The sequence below is a fragment of the Nymphaea colorata genome, chromosome 3 (assembly GCF_008831285.2).
Source record: "Nymphaea colorata isolate Beijing-Zhang1983 chromosome 3, ASM883128v2, whole genome shotgun sequence".
In the NCBI taxonomy this organism is placed as follows: Eukaryota; Viridiplantae; Streptophyta; class Magnoliopsida; order Nymphaeales; family Nymphaeaceae; genus Nymphaea; species Nymphaea colorata.
The window spans coordinates 11,695,661-11,723,094 of NC_045140.1; the positions used below are offsets into that span (position 1 = coordinate 11,695,661).

Sequence of the window (27,434 nt, forward strand, 5' to 3'; positions counted from 1 at the left end):
CTTAATAAGTAAGCTCATATTTTCAAGCTTTCATATGAAACATAAGTCTTAGCTAATTGTAAAGGGAGCCCTTAACTTTTAAGTCTATTTCTTGTTCAATTGAAGGTTCAACAGCTTAGAAATTAGATTGCTAACATTGGTTAGGTAGTCAAGGTCTGATTTTCCCATAATTATCTTTAATCTCTAACAGAAAATCACATACTTTCAGAAGAGAATAGTTTGGTTGCTCCAATCCTCACCATTAGTTTTTGTCTGAATTTACATTAAACAAAAACCACTTTACCCAAGAAAATATCTTCACTTTACTACTTAGAAATGCATCTGTTTGGATCTGGAGCAATTGTCAGATGAGTGAGGAAAGTTCTATCACCGAGTGACAGCCGAAGCCTCCCCTTCCCCTGCCCCAGGAGTCACTAAGGAGTGCACCTGCACTGTAAGTTACTGAGTGAGTAGGTGTGTCTGTTTGCATCCCAAGGGGTGTTGCCCCGGCTGCACTGTAAATCGGCTGCCTATAGGCTACTGACCCCACCGGTGCACCAACACCCCTCCAGCTATCCATCTGAAGCAGCTTTAACACTTCAAAATGTACAATTGAAGGTCTCTAAGCAGTCAAAGACCTTCACACTTTACTACTAGTATTGTTGTTAGTTTCTGAACGGAATCCTTTTTTTGTTTCTTTTCTTTCAGCAGGGCTGCCTCTGCTTCCTCTTCTTTTGAACCAAGTTATTTTTGGAAAAAATGAAAAATGGGATAACCTAGAAGCAAATTCGAACATAAATATAATAAAAATCAAACAAGAACGTCATTTTGTGCCAAAAAAATCATCAATAATAAAAGATAAAGAAAAAAATTTATCAAAGAAAGACAAAATAGAGGGCATATATATCAGTGCACCTAATGCGTCGTCTTTCCCTTAGATTTTAATGAATGTTAAAAAATTTACTGCTTCTTACCAACCCCCATAATTCCCCTAGAGCTTTTTTTTTTTTTTTTGTATAGTTAGGAAAGAGTGTTTAATAGGCAAAGAACAGTCTTACTGCATTTTCACCTGCTTGTTATATCGTACCCCTTTACACCATTAGGTTTTAGATAAATCCTTTAGAAACAAAGGACAATGGCGAGTGGTGTTTGTGTTTGAGTGGGGTTAAACAAACCGGACAAACCCTGTCTGTCTCATATTGTATAGGGCGGCCTGTCTCATACTGTCTGCTCACCCTCTTGAAACACATACATAAAGAGAAGATCAGGATTTCTTGGTTCCAAAATCTCATGATAGATGCTAATGTAATAATTTTCAAATTATTTACTTCTTCCCTTTCATAAATGCCTCAATAATGACTTCTAGCAACATATTTTCCAGTTATTAGTAACTATGCTGCCGGTAGTCCAAAAATGACCTTGCCAAGGGGTCAGACTTGGCGCATATGTGGTCAGGAATCGAATTTGAGTACAAAGAAAGGAAAAAAAATCAGACAACCCTTCAAACCAAATCCCGCCCATTTTAGTTTACCACTCAAGAATCGAATTTTTGTAGCACGAAAGTTATAAAATATTCATTCCAAAAATTTCAGGTGAACTTCATGTGCTAAAGTTATATGGTTGATGCCCATTATAGAAGTAAGCAAGTGGCACTGTGGCATGTAGGAGTAAGAGAAGGTAGATTAACTGGTTAAGGTTCCTGTTTTCAAGTACTTGCTAAGAAATTTAATTTCCCTTTCGTAAACGGCAAAAGACCCGACTCCCCACAAAGCGGAGGGGAGAGGATCTGAGAAAGGAAAGTGGATTCTATACTCGAGTGACATTGCAAATCTTCCTCTGTACAGAGAGACCAAAGTTGGTCTTCTCGATTTTCTATCTCTCTCTCTCTCACTCTGTATCTATCTGTATCTATCTGTCAATCTAACGTGCTTTCTCCCACTCCAGTAGGGAATTAAGGGAGAGGAGTTTGAGATAGTTTGAAATATTTTGCATGGATCGACATTTCCCGCCGGAGAACTCGTCGGCTTCGTCTCCGCCACCACCCCCTTCCTCATCCAATGGGAACTTCGACAGGGTTTTGTTCAAGAATCTGGTGGAGATGGTTCCTCTCGTCGAGTCCCTCATGGTAAGTTTTAGAGAGAATGGGACAGTAGTCTGTCCTTAGGTGTATCTTTGTCTGCCTCTCTGCTTTAGATTTCTCTTCTGGTTTAATGATCATTTTGCTGTTTTGTACTATACTGGAGATGGGTTTTTTTCCTTTTTCTTGGGAATGAGTTTCAATTTAGTTTCGCTTTGTTCTTTCTCGTTTTTGGGGTGTTTCGTTGGTTCCTTGCTGCTTTTGCTTAGGCCCATCTCTCTATGCTATTTGTTTGAACCTTTTTTATGGGTCTTATGTTGAAGGATCGAAGATCGACCACTTCGTTTACTCGCCGTGCATCTCTGATCTACACGAAGACGCCCTCCAGGGACGCTAATTCTAAGAAGGTAAGGGAAAGGTTGCATCCGCGTTCCTCTTTCTATATTCTTCTTTCTTTTTGTGGATCTCATTACCTGTGCATAAGAATACGCGTACTATGAAGCATGAAAACATGGTCGACAATTATGAGAATCTGTTTCTTTTACTTATTTACATAGTGCAGAAACCACCCTTAGTTTGGGAGTCCGGCAGTGGTGCTGCGTAACCTGCCGTACCTGCAGTCGCCTCTGCGACTGTGTAAAAAACTCTGAAGGGTCAAGACCCCTTGAAACCTAACAATCTTCTCAACCTTCATTCAAACAAAAGCGGCCTCTCAAAATACTACGGTGAGATTTGGACGCGACCAGCCGTCTGTGGGAACTGGGAAGGGCCTTACTCCAGTGTAATCGAATACTATTGTGGTATACCTGAGTTCCAATCTACGCACTGTGACCTGTGTACTAAGAAAGGAAAATGTTTCCATGGAATAAAGAGGAGTGAATCAGAAAGTACGAAGAACAAAAGGAAAGAAGAAAATGAAAAACAACTTACTGATGCAGGTGTTGTCATCTTGAGTGGAATCACAGGCAGAGTTGTTTTGTATATGGCTTCTAAGGAGGAAAAGTTCTTTTCTCGTGGAGAATGTAGTCATACTTTACCATCACAATTACGTGGGATGTGGTTGGTTGAGTTTTGAAGATAATGATCCTGACTGTCAGACCGTAGGTTTATCTACGCCATAATGGCGGTGGCCTGCTTCTACCAACTTGGGATGTATAAGGTTTGGTTTTGAAATTTGAAGTACCCTAAGTACATGAAAATCAGATTCAGACTATTTTGATACATCCAAAAAAAGAAAAAAAAAATTCCTGATACCATATCCTAACTGTTTGCATCCATAGTGCCAACCAGTGGAGTTTGATTTTAGTAAACTAACAGTCTACTGATGACGAAAGACGGAGTGGAAAGGAAAATTTGTCTGTCCCAGTGGTTTGTAAACTAACAGTCCACTGATGACGAAAGACGGAATGGAAAGGAAAATTTGTCTGTCCCGGTGGTTTCTCTTATAGGGGTCTGTTCAATTCGTCAGTATTCTATAACCAATGTCATTCACCACATGGTTGATATTTTCCGGCCTCCTACACTGAAGTACAGTAGCATACTGTTTGGCTGCTTGCACAATGGTGTTGCTTTCTCTGCCATTTATGGTGCTAGTAGGGTGCATTGTTCTATAGACGTTCATTTGTTTGAGAAGTTGCTTAATCATTAATTGAAGATTTGGTGTACATGGCCCTTAGTTTCCTAAATTCCTTTGGAAACATATGTACATGTCGAAGCCCTGGCTGTATGTTGTCCACTAGATAAACTTCAGAAATAGTTTCTGTAAGGAAAAATGTACAGAGTCTACAGACTATTCACAAAAGCTGATGTTTTCCTAATTTGATTTGGAGGGACCATCTACTTAAACATTCCTGGTACCACCACCAGCTGTGCCACTTATTCTGTAAATATTTCTATGAATTGACTTGCTATCATTGAATGACACCTTCTAGTTTCTGATTTTCACTTCTATATCTTCCTGTATCTTTGATTGAACTTTAAACTCAGGAAGACATGTGTTTATAAAAGCATAATCAGAAAGATTCATGTGTTTATAAAAGCATAATCAGAAAGCTTACTTCTGGACATTTAACAAGTTACCAACTCATTCTACTGTTGATATAACGCTTTTTGAAGTATGCAATGGTTAAAGTTGACTGTACTTATTCCTCTCCATAGCCACAAATATCATTCTCGGGAAAATATCGGCGACGTTTTTCTCTGGTTTTTTTTTCAGCAAAGATTTTCTTCTCGAGAAAATCTCGGCAATTTTTTTAAAAAATAGAAAAAAAACTTGAAGGGCAAGCTTTATAGCTGCTCCTCTATTGAATAGTTAGAAGTTTAAGCTTGGGAAGCAATTTAAAGATTGATGGAATGCCAGCCTTATAAAGTTATAAGTCTATCTGAGTGGAAAACAAACTCATTCGTTACTATGTCGGTATGTACTTATCTCTAATCAAAGTATGATTCCACATATATACAAAGTGCAGCAGGTGGGAGTGAAGGAAAATCGACAATGAAAAAAAAAAAAAACTGCAAAAAATAAACCTACTGCTGGATGCAGGTCTTCTTCTTCTCATGTCTCCAAGTTCTCTGATCAAAGGCCCTAAACCCTATCGTGGAGGGGAAAAGGGCTTAAAAGTCCGAATCCTCTTTTCCTTTTCCATTTTTGCCATTAAAAAGAAAAAAAAGAGTTGAAAACTAGCCTTCAAATTCTTTATGAAAACTACCAGTTTTAAAAATGAAATGGAGGACGTGCAGTTAAAGTTTTAAATTTTTTTAGAACATGCCAAGAATGCCCCTGTTTGAGCACAGGTTTAGACAGCCACAAAAAACGCGATAAAAACGCGGTATTTATTGTTTGGCAATATTTTTGAAAATGTCATGATATTCTGCCGTTTTTATCGTTGTTCTTGTTTTTGTATTGCATTATTTGTGGCTATGTTCCTGTCTTTGAGAGGAAAAATGGAACAAAGTTAATTGGAGAAATGTCTAAGGAACTCCACACACTTGTTTAGGTAGGTTGTCTTAAAACCTCCAATTTAAAGGAGGTTCTGGGTCTACTATCTGAGGTCTATCTCTTTGCCATACGGCTGAAGCAATTAAGAGACTTTATGGTGGATAAAGAAGAGGAATCCGGGTTTTATCCTAGGGGCAAGAAGAAAACATGCATGTTGGGCAAGTAGGATGTGAGTTGACAAGTCCAAGATATACAAAGCATCTGTAGTTTCCTTGCCAATTTATTGGTTCTTGAGAAAGTCTTCCAAATTCCAAAATGTTCAAGGATTGTCTTGTTGGTGCTTTCAGTATCTCTTGCATGCAGTTTGCTGCTGCCTATGTCCCATCAACACTTGCTTTATAGATGGTTAGTGACAATAACCTTGAGCAGAGAATAGGCTAAGGGAATTTCACATGGTTAATTTCCGGAAACAAATTTCTTTGAAACATTTTCTTATATTATGACAGAACATAGTCTTTTAACTGTTACATTTGATGACTTTATCTACAGATGACTGATGCCAAAGGAAGAAAACCAGTTCATGCTGCCTCCACGAAAAAGCAAATGGACCACGTGCACAACGCCATTGACAAATTCACTAGGAAAGATAATTTAGATGCTTCTTCTGATGAATTTTCCATTTTAGCAACAAGGTCATCAATATCTGAAAAGGAAAGAGAAGAGTTAATTCTGTTGCGAGAGCAGGTGGAAGAGCTGAAGCGGAAACTAATGGAGAAAGAAGAAGAATTGAAATCTGCTGAAGAATCAATGAACCGCTTCAGCTTAGCAGTAACAGAGATAGATGATTTAAAGCGCCAGATAGAAGAAAAAGATTCCTTAGTTAGATCTGCTCATTTGCAACTTAATGAGGCAAAGGTACTTCATTCTTTTCCAGAATTTCTTCATTTTCCTCTCTGTGTCAAGTTCTTGTTATTATTATTGTTGTTTTTGTTATTCTTGTTTTACTTCTTATTGTCATTATTATTATTATTATCATCCATTGTTGTTGTTGTTGTTATCATTTAATTATTATTATTTAGCTGTTTTAGTTGGTCAGAGAACAATCAGCATCTATTGTATATTATGCTGTTGTCCTTTTCCAGAAAAAAATTCTTAATTAGCCTGCTAAATGCTACCAACTTATCTGCTTGCATCATAGTGCATCCCTTATTTTGAGCCAATTGGATGTTGCTTAGTAAACTTTTGGATGGCGAGTATTATTGTCGGCTTAACTGATGCAAGTCTGTGTGTCTTTAAGATATGCTCAGTCCAACTTAGTTATATTTTTTGGTGTATGCAGTTTCAATCTAGATTGGGTAATTAGTTTAAACATGTATGATTCCTTGGAGTCTTGGACCCTACTCCATATGCCATTTTGGGCTTGAAAAGGTATCAACAGCCTTAGGTCAGGACCTCTCAGAGCATCAAATCATCTGTGTATTTGTTCATACTCCGTGGTAAGTAGCTTCTTTAAGCCTGTTTAAATCTCTCTCTTACAATGTGTTTGAGATGGCCCATCTCAAGACATTCTGTCATGAGAGGCTGTCTCAGACACTGTCTTTGGTCTCGCTCCTGGGTGGACAGCTATTTCTAATGTTTTTAGATAAACAAAGATTGTCTCTAGACCCTCAATTTGGTGTTTGATTGGACAGTTTTCATTGTGGGATTGAACGTCTTCAAAGTACATCCAGTCTACATATTCAGAGACACCTTCAATCTGAAGCTGCTATTGATGCAGGTTTGACCTATGCTACCTTAGTTACCAGTCTACCTGGGTGTTTGATAACTTTCAGCCTGAAGTCCCTCCTTATGTAGTCAGCAACAACAACCTAAATGTCTAACTGGATCAGGTAAATGAAAATGATAGGGGCATTAGAGAAACGAATAGGAACTTACGCATCAACCTTTTACTGGGAACACAAGACAGCAATAATATCATGGTTTAACCTGGAGGAAATTGTATCTGGTTCATAGGAACTCTTTTGATTCATAGTGCAGTCCACAAAAAAATCATTCTTCACTAGAAAATCAAATATTCATGACTGCAAAGGTGAACTTTTTTACTTTGCTATTTGTAGTGCAGTGGTGTTAAGGAAGGGCTGTGCTCAAAGCCTCAAAGTATGATAGAAGCAACCAGGTGTGAAATTAAGGCATGATTGTGGAGGCGCTCCTCACTTATGACTCATTTAGAGGGTTAAAACAGTAAAACAGTTATAACATATTACAATAAAAGAAAGGATGAAAACGGACTTTGACCAAAATAAGAAGATACAAATATTTGAACACTCCTCAAATTTGGCATCGTTAAGTGACATCATACCAAGTTTGCCGACAAATTTCCTGAACTTTGATGATGTCAAATTCTTTGTAAACATATCAGCAACTTGATTTTCAGTCCTTGTATGCTCAGGAGTCAAGAGATATTAGTCCTTCTTCATATGCCTTCCTTATAAGGTGGCCAATTTCAATATACTTTTTTCTTTCATGAAATTCTGGATTTTTGGCAATATGAATTGCACTCATGTTGTCACAAATTAGTCTGATTTTCTTAACAACTGAAACTCCAATTTCATTTAGCAACCATCTTTTCCAAATTATTTGAGTTGTATTTTGGGCCATATCCCTATATTCAGCTTCAGTTGTAGACAAAGCTACTCTTTGTTGCTTCTTGCTTTTCCAAGAGATTATAGAATTGCCAAAGAAAATACAAAATCCTGTTGTAGATAGTCGATCACATGCTGATCAACCAAAATCAGCATCACAGAAGGCCACAAGTTATGCAGAATTTGAGGGGGGGGAAAAATTAAATTCCATAGTCCATTGTATCTTTCACATACTTGATGTGATGATTCTCAGTACTGCAGAAAGATGTATTCATGAGGTGCACTCATGAATTGACTTACCACATGGACAACATGAGCTATGTGAGGCCTAGAGATAGTTAGATAGATCAAGCTTCCAACAAGCTGTCTATAAACTGTAGGGTTTTTTAATTTCTTCCCTTCAAGAGGTTTTAGTTTGACATTTTCTTCCATAGGAGTTTCCACCCTCTTATTGTTCTCATATATTCTACCTTTAGTCACAATATCAGTCACATATTTATGTTGAGATAGAAATAACCTCTTTTCGAATAAGCAACTTCTAAACCCAAGAAATATTTTAAGAAACCAAAATCCTTCATTTTAAAAGTTTGTGCCAGTTTCTTCGTTTCATCAATAATTCTATGATCATCTCTAGTAATGATCATGTCATCAACATACAAAAGCAACAAACACTTACCTCTTTCTGTAGAAGATACAAACAATGCAGGATCATGAAGACTTTGGTTGAATTCATCTTCCTTAACAACTATGCTAATTTTTTCAAACCATGATCTTGGGGATTGTTTTAGCCCATAAAGAGTCCTCTTTAATTTGCACACTCTGCCTTTTGAATCCACAACAACTAGTGGAAGCTGCATATAAACTTCTTCTTCTAAATCTCTATTCAAGAAGACATTCTTCATGTCTAGCTGTCATAGATCCCAATGTCTTGTTGATGCCACTGCAAGAAGAGTTCTAATGGTAGTCATATGTGCAATTGGTGCAAATGTCTCAAAATAGTCTATTCCAAATTGTTGATGGTAGCCTTTTGCAACTAATCTTGCCTTGTATTGTTCAATTTATCCATCAACTTTGGTTTTTGTTGTTTGATGAAGGAAGAAATGTGTGTGTGTGTGCGTGTGAGAGAGAGAGAGAGAGAGAGAGAGAGAGAGAGAGAGAGAGAGGAGAGACGAAAAATCTAATTATTTCATTATCTTATCCTAATCTCTCCTTAAAGAGAGATTAGGGATCGGTTGGAGTCTTTACACAAAAGAGACACATAAAGATGTAAAATGACTAAAGAAGACTCTAACTTTTAAATAATCAGAAAACTATCAAACTTAAACATCAACTTTCTAATTTCAACACTTCCCCTCAAGCCAGAGCATATTTATCAACCATGCTCAACTTGTCACAATATCTAGAGAAATCACCAATAGGATTGAGCCTTAATAAACATATTTGTTGCATGATCTTCAAAAGCTACGTGAATCGTAGACACGACACCTCATTGTATAAGGTCCCGAACATAATGGCAATTCACCTCTATGTGCTTTGTTCTCTCATGAAATATTGGATTGTTTGCAATATAAGTGGTAGCTTGTTATCACAGTACATTTTCATAGGAAGAGGAACATAAATACTCATATTTGTTAGCATATATTCAGATTCTACACTTGATCTAGAAACTACATTTTGTTTCTTGTTTCTCCATGATATTAGGTTGTTCCCAACAAAGATACAAAAGCCTTTAGTGGATTTTCTGTCATCAACAAACCCTGCATAGTCAGCAGCACTGGAAGCAACAATTTCTAGAGATTCACCTTTCTTGAAGAAGAGGCCTCTGCGCGAGGATGATTTTAGATATTTCAAAACCATCAGTGTAGCATCCCAATGGACTTTTCTAGGTTTTTCCATAAATTGACTTAGTTTTCCAACAACAAAGCTAATGTCTGGTCTTGTCACAGTAACATAAAGAAGTTTGCCAATGAGGGATCTGTAAGATTGGGAATCCACTAGCTCTGATTGATTATCATTAAGATAAGACGTAGATTCATAGGAAGATTAGCTGGCTTGGTTCCTAACGTCCCTGTATCCTGCAATAGGTCAAGTACATACTTCCTTTGAGACAACACTATACCTTTTTTGTTATGCGCAACCTCAATCTCAAGAAAATATCGCAAGCGACCAAGATTTTTCGTGATAAAGTGTTTCTGAAGGAAAGTCTTTGAAGCCGAGATTTTTTTATCACAATCACCTGTCAAGATGATGTCATCAACATATACTACCATAACAACTATACCTTTGGAGGTCTTCTTGGTATCGAGAATGATCCAAGGGAGATCTTTCAAATCTACACTGTGAAATCACCTCAAATAATTTGTGGAACCATGCCCTGGGACTTTGTTTGAGTTCATAAATTGCATTCTTCAGACGACACACTTTACTATACTCTCCCTACCGCTCAAACCTTGGGGGTTGCTGCATATATACAGTCTCCTCAAGATCACCATAGAGAAAGACATTCTTCACATCAAGCTGATACATAGGCCAATCAAAATGTATCACAATAGAAATAATGAGCCGAATAGTACTCAACGTTGCCACAGGAGAGAACGTCTCAAAGAAGTCAACTCCATATGTTTGAGTGTAACCCTTAGCCACTAATGGAGAGCCTTATATCTCTCTACAGACCCATCTGAATGGTACTTGACTGTAAATACCTATTTGGAGCCAACAATATCACAATTTTCAAGTGGATCAACCAATTTCCAAGTACCACGCTGTAAGAGAGCTTCCATCTCATCTTGCATAGCTTTCCGCCATTTATAGTCTAGTAATGCATGTTGATGGCTAGTTGGTACAGTATGGACTAACATAGCCTTAAAAAACTGTTGTAAGTTGTCATGAAGATGGTCAGTGGAAACAAATTCTGAGATAGGATGCATGGTAGGCAAGTCCTGAGAAGGATCAATGTTAGGTATACTTATTCAATGGAGCTCACATCTTGAGAAGATTCTGATGGTCGACCATGAGAGGGATCCTGTCGACGAGTGTAGACCAATGGAGGGTGTTATAACCTATTCATAATCGGAGTAGGAGAGGGAAAAGATTACAATGGGACAGGAGGACTAGGTAGAGGAATAGGACATGACATCTCAGATGACATAGAAGTAGAACTAAAGTAGGACTGAGACTTGAAGAAAGTGACATCCACACTGATATATTCTTTTTGAGTTACCGGATCGATGTACTTGTACACTTTTTGGTTTCGAGAATAACCAATGAACACACACTTAATGGCTTGAAAAGAAAGTTTATCACGTTTAGGCCCATAGATGTTAACAAAACAAGTACAACCAAAAACTTTAGGTCAAACAGGAAATAAGCTTCAATTCGGATAAACAAGTTTAATTGGTACTTTGTTGTCAATGGAGGATGACAGTAAACGATTTGTTAAGTAACAAGCCATGAGTATGGCATTGCCCCGCAAGTATGCAAGTACATAATTATGAAGCATTAGGGTACGAGCAACAGTTAGAAGTTGCCTATGTTTTCGTTCGGCAAACTCCATTCTGTTGTGAAGTATGAGGGCATGTAAATTGGGGAGAGATACCATTTTGAGCATAAAAGGTTATTAAGATAGATGTTTTGAACTCGAGAGCATTATCAGTGTGAATACACTTAATTAGAGAACCAAACTGTTTTTATTTCAATAATCAGGTTTTTGAGAATACAAACTACTTCAGGCCTTTCTTTCAAAAGAAATACCCAACTAACTTGAGAGTAATCATCAACAACGACCAGGAAATCCCTAAACTTAGATCGGCTAGCTACCCTGCTAGGCCCCCACACATCAACATGAAGAAGATCAAACAACCCTTAACTCGATGGACAGAGACTCGAAGGAAAACTACTATGAGTGTGCTTGCCAAGTTGACAAGCTTCACACTAAAATAACTCTGGGACTGAAAGATGAGGTAGGATGGAACGGAGCTTGGGCCATGAAGGTTGACCGAGCCTGAGATGCCACTGAAAGAATGTAGACTCTAATGTAGAAGAGATAGCAACAAGACCCATAGGAGCTAACAGGACGTAGACGCCCCCTTTCTCATAGTCGCCACCAATCGTCTTTTCAGTTTGTAAGTCCTGAAATGAGCACGAACCAAGGTCAAAAATAATGCGACAGTATAAATCGGTAGTCAACTGTTTAACAGAAAGCAAATGGAATGAAAACTCAGGAGCGTATAAGACATGTGGAATGGTCATGGATTGAGAAAGCTTTACATCTCCATAACCCAATATAGGAGACATTCTACCATCTGTAATTTTGACATGACGTGGCTGAGAGAATCTATGCAAAGTAGTGAAAGAACCAGGTCTATTGCAAAAATGTCTCGATGCACCTGAGTCAATAATCCAAGAGATACCTGAATCAGTTGTGGATGTACCCACAAAGAATGCTCTATCAGTCAAAGCTGTGGAGGCTAAAGCTTGTGAGGCTTTGTATGCCAAAAGGCAAAAACTGCTCATACTCAGATCTATCAATGCTAACTATAACTGTCTCTGGTGCTGATCTAGAAGAGTCATCCACAATAGGAGTGGCTACCTGTGCAGAACTCATAGGAGGATGAGTAGGGCCCTTGCTCTGTTTGGTCTCAGTGCCCCTGCCCTGAGACATAGTAGATGAATGACCATGTTTATCCCAACAACAATCCTCTAAGTATTCCATCTTCTCACAATAGGTGCATTGGATAGAAGCGTTAAAATAGGTGATGCCCCCTTTCTCTAAGGGTCTAACAAACACAGAGTTTTAATAATAATCGCAAATCCAGAAATCAGTTCTCATGCCATCGATGGTGACATTGGGAACAGAATAGAGCAAGAATGGAAAGCGAAGGTGGGAGAAAAACTCACACGTTTTTAGGGAGTTTATCCTTCTGGGTGTCTTTCTTGTTCGGATTAAGCACCTCTTCCTTGTATCTGGAACCAAATTCAAGGAATAAACCAAGGATAGAAGCGTTAAAATAGATTGAAATCGAGACAAAAGGAAGCTAGCGCAATAGAACAAGGCGACACACTCACTTTTTTATCGTCTTTGAGCTCACCAGCTTCTTCTTAACTGCAAATTTTGGGGTTTTCTTTGATTTCCCCATCTTCAGAAACTAGGAGATTATATCGCACACTAGAAAAGATAAGAGCAAGTAAAAAACTGAACATAGAAAAAATCACCAGAAACAATAACTCATCCTAGTGCATCGTCGTTTTTTCAAATTACAAACGTTCAACATCAACGAGCTACGGGCATCTCACAAAAAAGTAAAAACTCTATAGCTAAAAGGTGAAAAGGAATTCAAGTACCTTTAAAATAAGAAGTAAGTTTGCTTTCACATCTCAATAGTGAAAAAGACTGAGGAAAGCCGCAGGCAGCCCTTCCTCTGGCGCTGTAGGTGATGCCTTGACCACGACCACCCCCCACAACAAGAGCAAAAGCTAGCGTTACACCAGCTGGTTAGGACAAGTTAATAGCGAGACGACTAAGTCGATTGTATGCATCAGAGAGCTCAGGAATTTCACTCCCAGTGAGCATCTAAGCCTTGGCAACTGCATACTTAGGTGATAGCTCAACAAGAAACTTTGAAACCATGGTAGGTTCAAAGTGTGGCTTATAACAAGATTTGCATGAAGGACGCAGGAATTTCAGTCTCTCATAGGTGGCTTTAACAGAAGCAAAGTACTGCGATAGATCCTGATCTCTTTGTCGGAGATTGTGTAACTCCTCTTTAACTTGAAGAATTTTATTTACATTTTTGTCTTGTGAATATGTCTGCCTAAGGAATTCCCACATTTCTTTAGCAGTGGTATAGTAAGCAATAGTATGAGCAATTTGTGGTTGGACACTGTTCATAATCCAAGACATAACCATGCTGACATCCTCTTCCCAGGTCAAGTTTTTCCCTGACTTGACAATAGATTCATCTTCTTTAATTATATATTTCTTTCAATGTCCTTTTACAAACATCATAAATGACCTAGACTACAATTCATAGTTCTGTCCATCTGTCCATCTAACTTGACTGTAGATCCATAGGAGAAAGGATTGCTAGTTCCTTTATGATCATTGCCACCGTCTGGTTTATTAATCTCAATCAGAATAAACCACAACAGGAAATAGTGTAATAGAACAAGGAGAGATTAGGGATCGGCTTTAGTCTTTCCACAAGAGAGACACATAGAGATGTAAAATGACTAAAGAAGACTCTAACTTTTAAATACTCAGAAAACTACTAAAATTAAATATAAACTTTCTAATTTCAACAATTTTGATCTTGAATACCCACTTACAACCCACTACGTTCTTCTTTGGAGGAAGCTTCACCAAGTCCCATGCGTTCATCCTTTCCAAAGCGTTCAACTCTTCTGTCATAGCAAATTGTCATTCCTCCTTTGATACGGCTTCCTCATAGGTCTTGGGCTCATCATAGGAATGAATCAAAGCAAGATAAGCACAATGCTTAAGAGAAAATGAATCATAAAATACAAAACGAGAAGGACGAATAGAGACTCTTAAACTAATATACTTGAGACGGCCAAGGAATCAAAGAGGAGGACAAAGTAAGATTTTCTCTCTGGATTGGAAGCTTAGAACCGGTAGAAGGAGTCAAATCAGAATTGGCCTCTTCGAGTTCTCTATCTAGTGGTTCAGAGTCTCAGACTACTCAAGAAATGGCACATGTATAACTCCTTTATCCCTCCTTTGATATACTTGACTATCATCTATATCTTTTTTAACATTGCTATTATTATTTTCGCATTGACTCTCTATCTAACTGTTTTCTCTTGCACTACCCTTCCCACAAGGGTATACCATTAAGAACGATAAATCTTCATGACTAACTTCTCCCTTCTCTCCTCCTTGCACAAAATATGGTTCTTGTTCATGAAACACCACATGTCTTAAAACCTACAATTTTTTCCATTTGAATCATAGCATTTGTAGCCTTTCTTGTCATCAGATATACCTAAAAAACAACATTTTACTGCCCTAGGTGACAATTTGTCTCTCAATTGTTTGGGTATAAAAACAAAACATATACATCCAAACACTTTCAAGTTTCAACATATTATAATTTGATTTCCATCCATATAACTTCTCATGAGGAGATAATCTATTCAAAACTCTTGATGGCATTCTGTTTATCTGGTACACTGCCATACATACTACATCTGCCCAATACTCTTTCAGAATATCAAATAATAGAGATCTAGTGGTTTCAAGTATATGCCTATTTTTCCTTCCAGCTACTCCATTTTGCTTAGGAGTGTAAGCACAAGATTTTTGATGCAGTATGCCTTTTTTCTGTTAGTTGCTTTCAAACAATTGACTAATATATTCCCCCCCTGAATCTGAATACACAATTTTGATTTTAGTTGAAAACTGAGTTTCCACTGAATCTCTCAAATATGCCAAAAAGCTCATTTCTATTTCTCATAAAATATATGCATGTAAACCTGGTTCAGTCATTTATAAAGGTTACAAAACAAGATGATCCTCTTGGCAAAACAGGAGAAGGACCCCAAACATCTAAATGAACCAAGTCAAATGGTTTCTCTAACTCAATCTCTCAATAACAAAATGGTAAAGCATGGATCTTTATCTACCTACATCTTTCACAATTGTTTACTTCATTTGATATTGCAATTTTAGACCTATCAAAAAGCTCCAAAATGTCCTTCAATTTGGATGCTGAAACATGTCCTAGCCTTTGTTGCCACAACTTTGATTCATCTTTCAATGATGCATATGCTTCACCTTTTTCATTCTTGAAGGGGCTCATGTCTAACCAGTCCAGATAGTACAAGTCACCGTTCCTATGGCCAACTCCAATCTTCCTCCCTGATTGCCGATCCTGTACAACACAATTAAAAAATATGACAGTACAATTATGTTTTGTAGTCTGACCTACAGAAATTAGGTTCATAGCAAGGGAATGAACATGATAGACATTATTAATATATAGTTTATTCCCATAACAAGAATTGGGAGTAATCGAACCAGACTTGGTTATAGACATAGAAGAACCATTTGCAGTTCTAAAGAGACCAGAGCAGGAGTGCCAATTTGTAAGAATGTCCTCATTTGATGTCATATGACATGAGACACCTGAATCAAGAAGCCAGTTAGAGTTCATGTAAGATATACCTGCAAAAGCATCACCTGAAGGAGATATAGAGAAAGTGGAGGCAGCTAACCCACTATGAGCCAGGAGTTGTTGAGTACTCTCAAGAATGTTGGCATGTGACAAATGATTCTTATCTGCAGAAAAAGAGACTTCTTTTTGTTGCAGCATTGTCACACCCTTCCCATCTTTCCTCTTTTCCTCTCCAGATGAACTAGCAACATAAACTCCTCTTTTCTTCTTTAAAACTAGGCAATCGAACTTCATATGACCCAATTCTTTACAATAATTGCAGCGAACATTGCCCGTATCTTTTCTTCTTTCGAAAGATTTCTCATTGCGTCCTTTTCCACCATAAGTTTTGGTTACAGTGAGAACTGATTCTTGTGCACTCTTACCTCCTAAATGCTTATTCTTGGTCTCCTCAGCCAGGAGCTCAGACACTGCTTGAACCAAAGAGGGCAAACTTTGATGATGTAGGATTCTACTTCTTATGCTTTCAAATTCTGTCCTTAAAGCCATCAGAAAGTCTATAACATGTTGCTGGTCTTTCGCATCTGCTTCAAGTTTTGTACATTCTGAACACTCTTTACACTTTGCACACCTCACATTAGGCAACATAATAGCAAGATCATCTGATACTTGTTTAAATTTTACAAAGAAAGCTTGAATAGACTCATCCCTTTGCTGTAAGCTTCTCAAAACTTGGTCCAACTCATGTCTTCTTGCCCAGTTTGACTGCACGTACATCATTCTAAGATACTCCCAAATATCTCTAGCACACTCAAAATTGACTGTACTTAAAGTAATATTAGGTTCCATTGCTCCAAGCAACCATGACTTTAGAATTATTTCTATCCCATTCATCAAAAGCTGTCTCAAAGTCTTCATCATTATCTTCGGGCTTTCTTCTAGACCCATTAATATACTCCCAATAACCAATCCCTTTCAAAACCGCCTTCATATATTTTGCCCAACAAGAATAGTTTGACCTATCAAACTTCAGTGCTATTACTTGTAAAATATCCTTTTTATCCATACTTATATAGTTCGGCAATCAAAGCAGTCCCAACAATGATAGTTGTTGACTGCTAACAGCAAAACAAAGGACTGTTGTACGGAATAACTTAATAGCTTTCTAATGTCATTATCTTCTTTTGATACTTAGTTTAATATGACCTGCCATTATTTGGTAAACTTTTCAAGCAGTAACTAGTTAGAGGTTTATGACTCTCATCCAACATTGGGTCACACATCCACATGAGTACGTGGTCTTATTCAATTCGTTTTTCTCATTTAGGGAAGCAAAACTATTCATTGTGCTCAATGTGAAACTAAAATCTGCTTTTTGAGCTCATCCCCTTTGGACAGATCAAACTTGCAGACAAGCAAGCGGCTGTGGAGAAACTCGAATGGGAAGCAAAAAAGTCAAGCAAGGAAGCTGATGAGGTGAAGAATGAGCTTGATTATTTGCATAATGAGATTGCAAGGTTTATGCGGATATTTGAGACAAGCAAAGAGATTGTGTCAAACTCAGAATTAAGGGAAGAAGATGCTGCTCCTGGGGACATTTCTCACGTTGAAGATCAGTTTCAGTCCAATGTAAGTTTTTTTGTTACTGCTCCATAACATTCCACGACTAGTTGTCCACCACTAACACCAAGTTTCTCTGTGTTGAAGTTCTGTATACAGAACATCTTTAATAAACAGCCTATGATGATCATTCATCACACTTTATCTTACCTTTATATTTTAATCCCAGGCCTTGTTTCACTCCTTTCCCAGACTTGTATTATTTGGATTCCTGATTGTATTTTTTGTTCACTTCATTTGTATATTTGTGGTGTAATTAGTGCAACATGCATCTCCCAAGTGTTCTGACATGCATCTGTTTCTCTGATCTTAATTAACAGGAAATATATGATCAACTGGAAAACATAGAAATTGCAAGAAAAGAATATCTTGCAGCAGTTGCTTCTGCCAAAGAGAACCCAGATGAGGAATCTCTAGCCATTGCTTCCAAGTCAAGGTTACATCTGCAATCTCTTCTGGCTGGAGTTCATGGAATGGGTATTGCCAAAAATAGACACGCCATCAATGGGTTCAGCTCTCGAAAAGCCGAGCCCCTTGCTCTTTAACCTCCTTTGTTGTAGAGTAAACGAGTGTCTCCAACCAGAATAAGCCTTTAGAGGAAGCCATAGCATATGTCTGGATGTCCAATGCATGCTTGATATGGTAAATTAATGGAATGGTGTTCAAGAGGGCAGCATTTTTCACGGTTTGGTAAATCTTAAGTCCTGGTGTGAGGGTTGCACCATCACGGTTGTATATGACTCTTATGCCCTGTTCATCCGAGGAAACAATTTCTTGCTATTTAATCCCTGTATCATTCCAATCTTATCAGATGTATCGTTTTTATCCAAATGGCTTGACTCTGGATGAAGATTGTTTCTAGTATTCGAAATGTTCATTTATCTTAACAAAAGAAGAAGAAGAAAAGAAAAGTAGGACTTCAAGCTGAGGTTTACCTATCGGAACGCAGATGCTTCAAAGTACATAAATTACAGACCTTAGATTCTTCAATGGGTATAAATGAAAAGCTTCCCCAGAATGGAGCCAACTCTCCCTGAAGGACCAGACGATGTAGGACTGTTTATAGGGTAAACTTGACAATAATCTGGTCAAGATTGGTTTGTATTATTTTCACTGCACTAAGCTTTTTCCAAGTCTCGAAGAGTGTTTCTTAAGAATTCCGGCAGTCCTTATAATCTTTTTTGGGCGTTCTTCACAAGAAACTGTAGTTCCATAGTTTCAAATTTGTTATAAAAACTGCTCTCGCAGAACCAAGTTTCTCAACTTCCTGTGCTGTTGATCTTTCATTTCCTACCTCGGTCCAAGTTTGGTCTCCGTATTTCAGTTTAAACTATTTCGAGGCATGCAACTCCCAAACTTCAGGTTCACCTTTTAATTTAGTTGGGGACAGCAAAGCTTCCATGTAATTCAAAAGTCAGAACTAATTAGCAGATAACTATATAACTTGAGCATCCCGTTTGTCTCATTAGGGTCGGTTCCCAGTTCTTTAATGCTCACTTGGGGAAAACAGCTTTTGGCATAAAACCTCTAAGCTCATACCCATTTGCCTCTAAGATTCCGGCTTTGCGGCTTAAGTGTAAGTCAATTTTATTGTCAATCCTTAATATCTACTATTTTTTGCATCAAACCTCCTGAAAAATTCCTCCAAAATTTTATTGAAGACGACAAAAAAATACACCATCATGAACAAGAATACATAAAAAAATAGCTGCAAACACAAGAGAAGCTACATCTCAGCTTAGTTTAATGGCAGCAGGGTGCGTGTATGAACATCAGGATTTCCACTAGAGATGCAGAAAATATGAACTTTCTCTTGCAGAATTCGGAAAGAGCTGCTGAAAGTCACTCTTCCCTCTTGCCTAGCCTCAAGCCATTTGATCTAGTGCTTCTTGTTTGGTCCAATAATGATTGAACTGCAACCCACAAATTAAAAATGTTGCAGAGTATAACAAAGCATTTTAGTTTCAGGGAATGGAAAGACTGAACGACAACAAAATGAGCTTTCTCCTTCGCCAGCCATGGTGCTTCCACTAACTCCCACAGCGACCCAACAGCCTCCGTTCAAGACCTTAGATGCAATCTGTATGGTTACCCTGACTGACAACAGTGGTTGCCCATCTACTTCACATAATTCCAATCAAAATCCATCATCTCATCTAACTCTGTTCCACAGTCTTATCCATCAGGAAGGCTTGGAAACCATCCACATAGTTAAGCCAAATCTGATTATACATTGAACATCAAAGCGAGCGTTCCTCCATTTCCATATTTTCCGCACTCGATATTGAAAGCAGATCCTCCTAACAGTGCAAATAGCTAACCGTGCTGAAAACTAAAATTGTACCAACATTTGCCTCATCTATGATAGATTTTTACACAATGTCTTCCATTAAATTTTTTAGAAATCATCATCCAAATCTTGCGAAACGGTCGGCATTCAAAGAGGTGTTGGCCACATTATTCTTCCACAAAACAAAACAGACATCTAGTTGTCATCACGGGACCTTGTTTTTTTTTTTTGTGTTCTTATGCTGGACGCGCATTAAGGCTTGATGTGCACATATTCCAGCGTATCAAACAGTTGAGCACCTCAAACAGTATAGGTGAGGTGTACTTGACGTGATGCACACACTTCACGAGGTGTAATGCACTTACCATAGTGATGTGTATATGGTGGGTGATGTAACTACAAATTGTTGCTCTCGGCATGGCCTCTCCTTCGAAGTGAAAGACTGCTATCGATACTCATAGATCCCGTGGCACTTGCTGGCATAAAAAGTACTGGTGGGTCTTGTAGGTCCACTCTTGTGCGTCTTGCCCACCGAACTTGGGGAAATCCAAGCGCATCCATGGTATAGCGCGGAACCGCTCCTCGCGCGGGTCATCCCTAAAGGGATTTAGGTTGACGCGCCCGTAGAGTGGCTGGCGTCGGTGGCCGTGGTGAGGAGGAGCCTCCCGGGGTGAGTCAAGACCAGCATAGTCGCCAGGGTACTCCTGCAATGGCTCGGGTGGAGCCCCTGGCCCGAAACGTGGAGGCGGCTCGTCAAATGGCCTGGCGCCCTGCCGCCATCTCTCTGCCCGCGTCTGGCCGTGACCTCTAAAGACCCCTTTGCCCGCATGCTGTCCAAATCTCGGTGGCTGTCGCTCGGGAGGAATCTGATCAAACTGCCCGGGGTCCTGCTGTCCGAAGTCCCCTCTATCGAACACTCTTGCCGACATACCGCCGGTTTGGTAGGCTTCGTTGCTCCTAGCACCAGGCGACCTTCCCCTCTCTTCCTTATCCGCGGGGGTGTCCGTATTGGCCCAACTCTTGGGGTCGGGTGGAGTCAAGTGATGGCTCTCCCGGCTCTCGGCTGGCCACCCAATTAAATAAACCCCTTGACGGTCTTGGGCTCGGAAGGGAGCGTGAGGTCCTCTTTGCCCCATGTTCGGGTCCCTATGGGAGGGTTCCCCAAACTCGAAATGACCTCGCCTCGTTCCTCTTCCATCGGGGTTAGGGTCGTCCCTAGCCCATTGTCTGGTGGCTTCTAGGTGATCGACCTTATCTCTAACTTGCCGTAGGGCTGCTCCCATGTCGGCACTGAATCGGCTCATCATTTGGTTGATGTTGTCTTGGAACATCATCCCAAATGTCTCAAACTGCAGATCTCCACACATTCAAATCGGTGTTAGGCGCTCGGGAGGAGTACGTCTCTCCTCGTGGTGGTCGCTCGACCGCGCCCTGCACGGTCGTCAAATCGTCCTGCGCCTCAGTGTCCTCGGCAACCATCGGCGCTTTATCCTTGGCGCCCTTCGCCATCGCGCGTGTGCTGCCCGCCGTCCGATGTGGCCGAACCGGCTGCCCGCGCTACGCTGCTCTCCCCGGCTGGCGTCGCTCGCCTGTCACGGTGTGGTCGGGCCGAAATGGCCGACTACACAGTGCTGCTCGGTAGGTCGTCGACCTGCTGTCCGTCCGCGCTACCACGGTCGCACGTCGCCCACACTGTCGTCGCTGGCCGGCGTCGACTCGTGGCTCGGCTGCTACGCCCTGGCCGTATGTCGCCTACGACTGCCGCTGTCAGCTGGCGTCGACCCTCGGTCCTACTGCTACGTCCTGGCAGCCCGTCGCCTACAACTGTCGCCGCTGGCTGGCGTCGACCTGCCGTCCGACGTCGCTAAAGCGGCCGACTGCGCGCCGCGCGGCGCTGTTCGGCTGTCGTTGCCTTGGTGGCCGTCTGCACTATGCTGCCCAGCTGGTCGTTGCCCACACTGTCACTGCTAGCTGGCGAAGACCGAAGCCTGCCCACTGCCAGGTAATACAAGAATGCTGCTCCTACCTCACGAGGACGGCTGTACAAGGTTTCCCCCGGCCTTTCAAGGGCCCTAGCTTGCCCGGAGGAGTACAATACCCAGCACCAACCTCACAACAAGGACTCTCAAGAGTATGGTGGCTTTAGAGATTACAAATGCGTTCAATACATGGATTAATTCTCTCCCATCTCACTCAACAATCCATGCCTAGAACGTACAAACCACACCCTTCTTGCCCTTGGGTAAGTCTTCCCACTGCCGGGCTGTGTCCCGTGCAAGGTGCACAAGGAGGAGCCCAAGTCAGGGGTGCCGATGGCAGGGATAAAAGCAAATACAACCACCCTCGCAACTATAAGGTGAGGCGAAGGGAACCTGGTCACGGGGGCTAAAACCGGCAGCTTGGCTGCACCCCCGTATTCAGCAACCTCGTTCCTTCGAAGGTTGGCGCCTCCTAGCAATGCAGCTGCGAGTCGCTCCTTGACAAACAAAGGGGGCAACAGTAGTCACCGAACAAGTATAACAGCAACAAAAGTGAGAGAAGGGGATGCACGTCACCGTGAACAAGAAAACCCCTAAGTGCAGTAGCATGTAGGGGGAAGCAACCGCTGGAATGGTGCCAGCGAACGCCCTTCCTTCTCCCACGTCCAGCCCAGTCGAGTGCTAGCTGGACCTCCTCCTCAGCTACGGTGTGTGGCCCTCGAAATCAGCTCGTCGAGGGGATATAGCTCCTAGCTCGTGCAGCTCAGTCCAATAAAGAAGACAAGCACAATCAAAGGCAGTTCAATAGTACAAGCAAGTAAGGGAAGTGCTTGGAAATGTCACCAGATATTCGAGTAAACCCCAGGAGAAGATGTGAGTGGGGTGTGACAGTCGCCGGAAGCGCCGGCGGACGCGTATTCTCCTTGAAAATCTGGTGAGTCTGAAAACAGGCTGAAGCTGGCGTCAGGGACCTTTGTCCCTTCAAAAATCAGTATCTCCCTGGTCCGGTGCCCAAAAATTGTAAAAATGGTGCCTAAATTTTCTTAAGATCTGGGGCTTTCCAACGGTACCAAGAGCTTCAGCATCTGCTCAACATAGAGAAATTCGGAGCAGTTTAAATTAACGCCTCAGACGCTTGTCGCAGGTGTGTTCAGGCTGTGTATCAGTCCGAAAAAGTAGCCCCGACCAGCCTCCACTCAATCGACTGCCCTGGCTCGACCTTATGTCCAAATGAGCTGAATTTTGGCTGTCAGAAAGTAGACAAACACCGGTTCCAACGCGCCTAAGACCTCGGAAAACCGATCTCTGAGCTGGCTGCACCGATCGTTGAAAGATGGCACAGATTCTGGAAAATCTGCGAACTGAGAACACTGGAAATGGTCTTAAGTGGTGTCCTGGTGCTCGGACACGTGTGATGGAAGCGGGGACACGCCGAACACGCTGACGCCTCTTTGTAAACTGTTGGGACACGTGTTGTGCGGGACACCGTGTCCTCAGGATCCGATGTGAGACGGGATTCATGGCGGGACACGGTCGAGTTGTGATGGTGGACTCGACAGGACTTGCGTGTCCCTGCGCACCGCCTCTGTTTCTGACACGTAACACGGGCATGTCGCCGGGGACCGAAGAACACGGCGAATCTCGGCGGAATATTCCGCCGAGATCGTCGATTTCGCCGGAATTTCTCGTCGGCGCCGGAAAACTCAGAAAAATGGCCGGAGATGTTCAACAGAGGATTCCGGCGTCATTTCTTAACCAAATTCGCCGATTCAAAGCTCGATCTGCTCATAAATTTGTCTAGAATGCTTATGTATGCTCATCAACACGAATTAAACAGCGTATCGACCGGAATCAATGCCGGAACAGATGGATATCGCCGGAAATGGGGAAAAACGGAAGAACAGATTCAAATGCAGGAGAAATGTGCGATTAATCTGAGGGAAATCATGGGGGTTACACTAACCGTGTAGGGATCAACCATTTCAGAGTTGATCTGCCGTTGGACAACAAGAAATCCCTCGTCAAATCGGCTGGAATCCGCCGAAGCTCGCTGGAGAGGGTAAGAACGCCGAAAAAACCAGTGTGGCTTCAAAAATCGATATCTCGCTCCAGGATGCTCCAAAAATCGCTCAAAAAATCCACAACACTCCCAAGACGTATACGAAGTGATTGGGTAGGTGCTCGACAGCTAAATCTCCTCCAGAAATCAGCGCCGTCGATCTGAAAAGACTCCTTCTCTCGGTTTCTCGTCTCAGGCGAAACAGCAACACATATCTTCGCAAATCTTGCTCCCCAAGCCGTGCGACGGCTCTGATACCAACTTGTTAGGACTCACGGCCGAGAGGGATGCCGGAGGCAGCCGACCGCGGTCCTTGATCGCCAAGATCTCGCACGGAGGAGGAGAACTTCGATGGAACAGTAACCTGGTTTTCTGAAAACGGTGAAGGCAGGGAGGTGCGGGTGAAGCAGGGAGGCTTACGGCGGTGTGCAGGCGATGGGATCGTCCGGTGGGCGAAGGGAATCGGCGGGGAATGCGTGGGTAGCGTCCGGTTGGGGTCTCCTCTCGCTGGGATGTGCTTCAGACGAGGGAGAGCTCCTCCACGGCAGCCATGGAAGCTGGAAACGAAGGTGCACAAGGAGAGACGGTGGAGGAAGATAACATGATTCTCATTGATGAATGAGAAGGAAATCTAAGGGGGCTGCCGCCGGGAAGAACGTCCGGCGACCTTCTGGGCAAAACCTCCAGGAAAAGCCCTCTTGGGAATCCTCTTCAAGCATGAAAAACATCAATGGCTTCCTCCCATTGATAAAGGAGGAGGAAGACGATGGCCTCCCACGCGAGCGTGGGAGGTGGCCGACCAACGTCCCGGGTCGACAATCTTGTCGACCCGGTTCGGGGCGGTGACTCGCCCGAGTCTTTAAGAGACCCGGGTCACAAAACTGATACGAGAACAAGCGGATCCGGACCCCAGTCCGGATCCCCCAAAAAGTCCGCGCCCGGATCCATAAGACTGTGTCTCGATCCGGGTCTACAAAAATGACGGGCCGACCCGCCTCACAACTCCGGATCCGTGTCCGGTTATTCCTGATACAGTGTCACGCTTCCAGCGTGGTGTCAGGCATCACATCGTGGGCATGTCCCGTCAAAGGGACACGCGTGTACCGCTTGATCTCTCCCTGGCTGGTGTATGCCTGTCGCTGCCGCGCCTCCTCGTCCGCCTGCTGCCGTGTCGCCGGGTGGGTCGACCGCAGGCCCGTCGGCCAGCCCGCCGGGCGCTCGGATGTCGCTCGGCGGCGGTTGCAAGTCAGCGGGGCGACAGCCGACAGTGCTGCCGCCCGTCTCTCTCGCCCCTGGCCGCTTGCCAGCCAGGCGATGCTCGACGTCTTCGTCGTCCTCGGCCTCTCCAGCCCTCACCCCCGCCCGGGCGACGGAGGCTAAACCTCCCGACGCGTCCAGCCCTGTGTGGCGCGTCCTCTGCCGGCACACGAGACTAGCCTCCCGCGGCTGCTCCTCGGCGGTGTCTAACCTTCTGCCGCGGTCTGTAACCTCCCTTTGTTCTGGTCCGGGGTTATCACCCCCTCCTCCTGGCGCGTGGCCCGTCTCGGCCGTGGGATGTGCGCGGCCTGGTGCCATGACGACGCCGGCTGTGGTCCTCTTCCTGGACGCCGACGGATGGGCCATAATAGATCCATCCCCCTTAGATGGAGCATGCCCCCATGCTCCTACAGCGGGGTACCTCTCAGAAAGACCGTTGGCGTCCTCCCAGATGGGACCTCCTTCGCGGCCGTCCTATTCCACCAAGTACTCTCGGCGGAGCTCGCCATCGCATCGCACCCTGCGGCTACGTAGCAACCTCCGAGGCAGGGCAGGCTCGTCCGGGGTCTGAGTAGTGGCTGCGGGCGGGGCTCCATGGTGCGGCTTGAGCCTCCCCACATGAAAGACGGGTGCACTCGGGCGTCTACTGGTAGCGCCAAGCGGTAGGCGGCCTTGTCGTGGCGCGCCTCAACCCGGTAAGGTCCAAAATACCTCGGCAACAGTTTCGAATACGGCCGACCGAACAGGGTCTTCTGCCCCCTAGGCAGGCGTTTGAGCCACGCCCAATCCCCTACGCTGAACTGTCGCTCGGCAAGGCCCTTGTTGTGTTGCTGTTGCATGCGGCTGCGTGCTCTCTCCAGATTTGTGTGAAGCACCCTCAATATCTCGTACGGTCACACAAGATGCGCTCAAGGTCCTCCTCGCCCGCTAGACCCGGCTCGTAGCTCCTCAGCATGGGCGAGGGACGCCCGTAGACAGCCGCTGGAAGGGAGTCATCCCTATTGAAGAGTGGGGGCTGGTATTATACGCCCACTCGCACCACGAGAGGTACTTGGCCCAAGTCGACGGCCTGTGCCCAGAAAAACTCCGCAGATAGGTCTCTATGGTGCGGTTCACCACCTCTGTCTGTCTGTCGGTCTGGGGGTGGTGGGCCGAACTAAATAGCACCTTGGTGTCGGCCAGCCACGTGTACTCCCTCCAAAAGTCGCTGATGAACACGCTATCTCTGTCACACACCATCGTGCGAGGCATGCCGTGATGCCTCCCGATCCACTCCTGGTAGGTCTCTGCGACGAGGCAGGCTGAGTAAAGGCGTGGCAAGGTTGCGAAGTGGCCGTGCTTGGTGAGCCGGTCCACCACCACAAGTATAGCCTCCTTCCCGTCTGAACGTGGGAGGGCGTCTATAAAATCCATGGAGACGTCCTCCCATGGCCGGTGTGGTATCGGCAAGGGGCAAAGATGCTCGGGGGTCTTCGCTGCCTCGTACTTCTCGCGCTGGCATACAGGGCAGTTCTTCACAAAGTGGGCAATGTCGGTTTTCAGCCCCTTCCACCAGAAATCGGCGGCCACTCTAGCTCGGGTCTTCTCTCGCCCCTCGTGGCCCATGGCGGGTAGGTCGTGGTGGTGACGTATCAACTCTTGGCATAAGGGGTGCCCTCTAGAAATGACGACCTTGCCTTCTCTGTAGAGGAGGTCTTCTCGGGCTGAATACAGCAGGATGCTGCCCGGGTTAGCCTGCACGGAGGATAGGAGGAGCCGTAGGGTGTCGTCCTCCCTCTAAGCCACCCGAATACGGTCCCATAGGCGTGTAGTAGGGGTTGACAAAGCGAAGAACGCCTCCGGAGCTCATGAAAGTGCGTTAGCCGCGGAGTTGTCGACCCCTCTCTTGTACTCGATAGAGAAGTCGTAACACAAGAGTCGGGCTATCCACCTCTGCTGAGTGGGGGTGGATATACGCTGGGCCAGCAAATACTTGAGACTGACGTGGTCAGTCCTCACCACAAAGCGCTGTCCAATGAGGTTGGGCCGCCATTTCTCTACGGCGACGACTATGGCCAACATCTCCCTCTCATACGTCGAAAACTGATTGGCACGTCGGTTGAGGGCCTTGCTTATGTAGGCAATGGGATGCCTATCCTGACTCAGTATTGCTCCAATCCCAGCCTCACAGGCGTCAGTCTCCACCACGAATGTCTTGGAGAAATCTGGCAGGGATAGCACAGGAGCGGTGGTCATGGCCACCTTGAGCTGCTCAAACGCCCCTCTAGCTTCCTCGGTCCACTCCCAACCACCCTTCTGAAGCAAACGAGTGAGAGGAGAAGCTATGTGCCCGTAACGTCGGATAAATCGACGGTAGTACCCGGTAAGCCCAAGAAATCCCCTCACTTCCCTAGGGGATCTAGGAATAGGCCAGTCCACCATGGCCTCAATCTTCGCAGGGTCGGCCTTGACCCCCTCGGCC

The 27,434-nt window shown here is 43.4% G+C and overlaps 1 protein-coding gene across 2 annotated transcripts; it reads left to right on the forward strand.

The window, feature by feature from the left end:
- The first annotated feature begins 1,533 nt into the window (after positions 1 to 1,533).
- Positions 1,534 to 18,195, forward strand: LOC116250222 (protein MICROTUBULE BINDING PROTEIN 2C). 2 transcript variants are annotated; one of them, XM_031623745.2, is made up of 6 exons: positions 1,534 to 1,656; positions 1,924 to 2,104; positions 2,380 to 2,463; positions 5,544 to 5,909; positions 17,167 to 17,397; positions 17,709 to 18,195. In XM_031623745.2, the coding sequence occupies exons 2-6, from the start codon at positions 1,970 to 1,972 to the stop codon at positions 17,931 to 17,933; spliced, it is 1,041 nt and encodes a 346-aa protein (XP_031479605.1). In that variant the 5' UTR covers positions 1,534 to 1,656; positions 1,924 to 1,969; the 3' UTR covers positions 17,934 to 18,195. The 2 variants fall into 2 exon arrangements, with proteins under 2 accessions (XP_031479605.1, XP_031479604.1); XM_031623744.2 differs by lacking the exon at positions 1,534 to 1,656 and adding an exon at positions 1,700 to 1,833.
- The last annotated feature ends 9,239 nt before the right edge of the window (positions 18,196 to 27,434 follow it).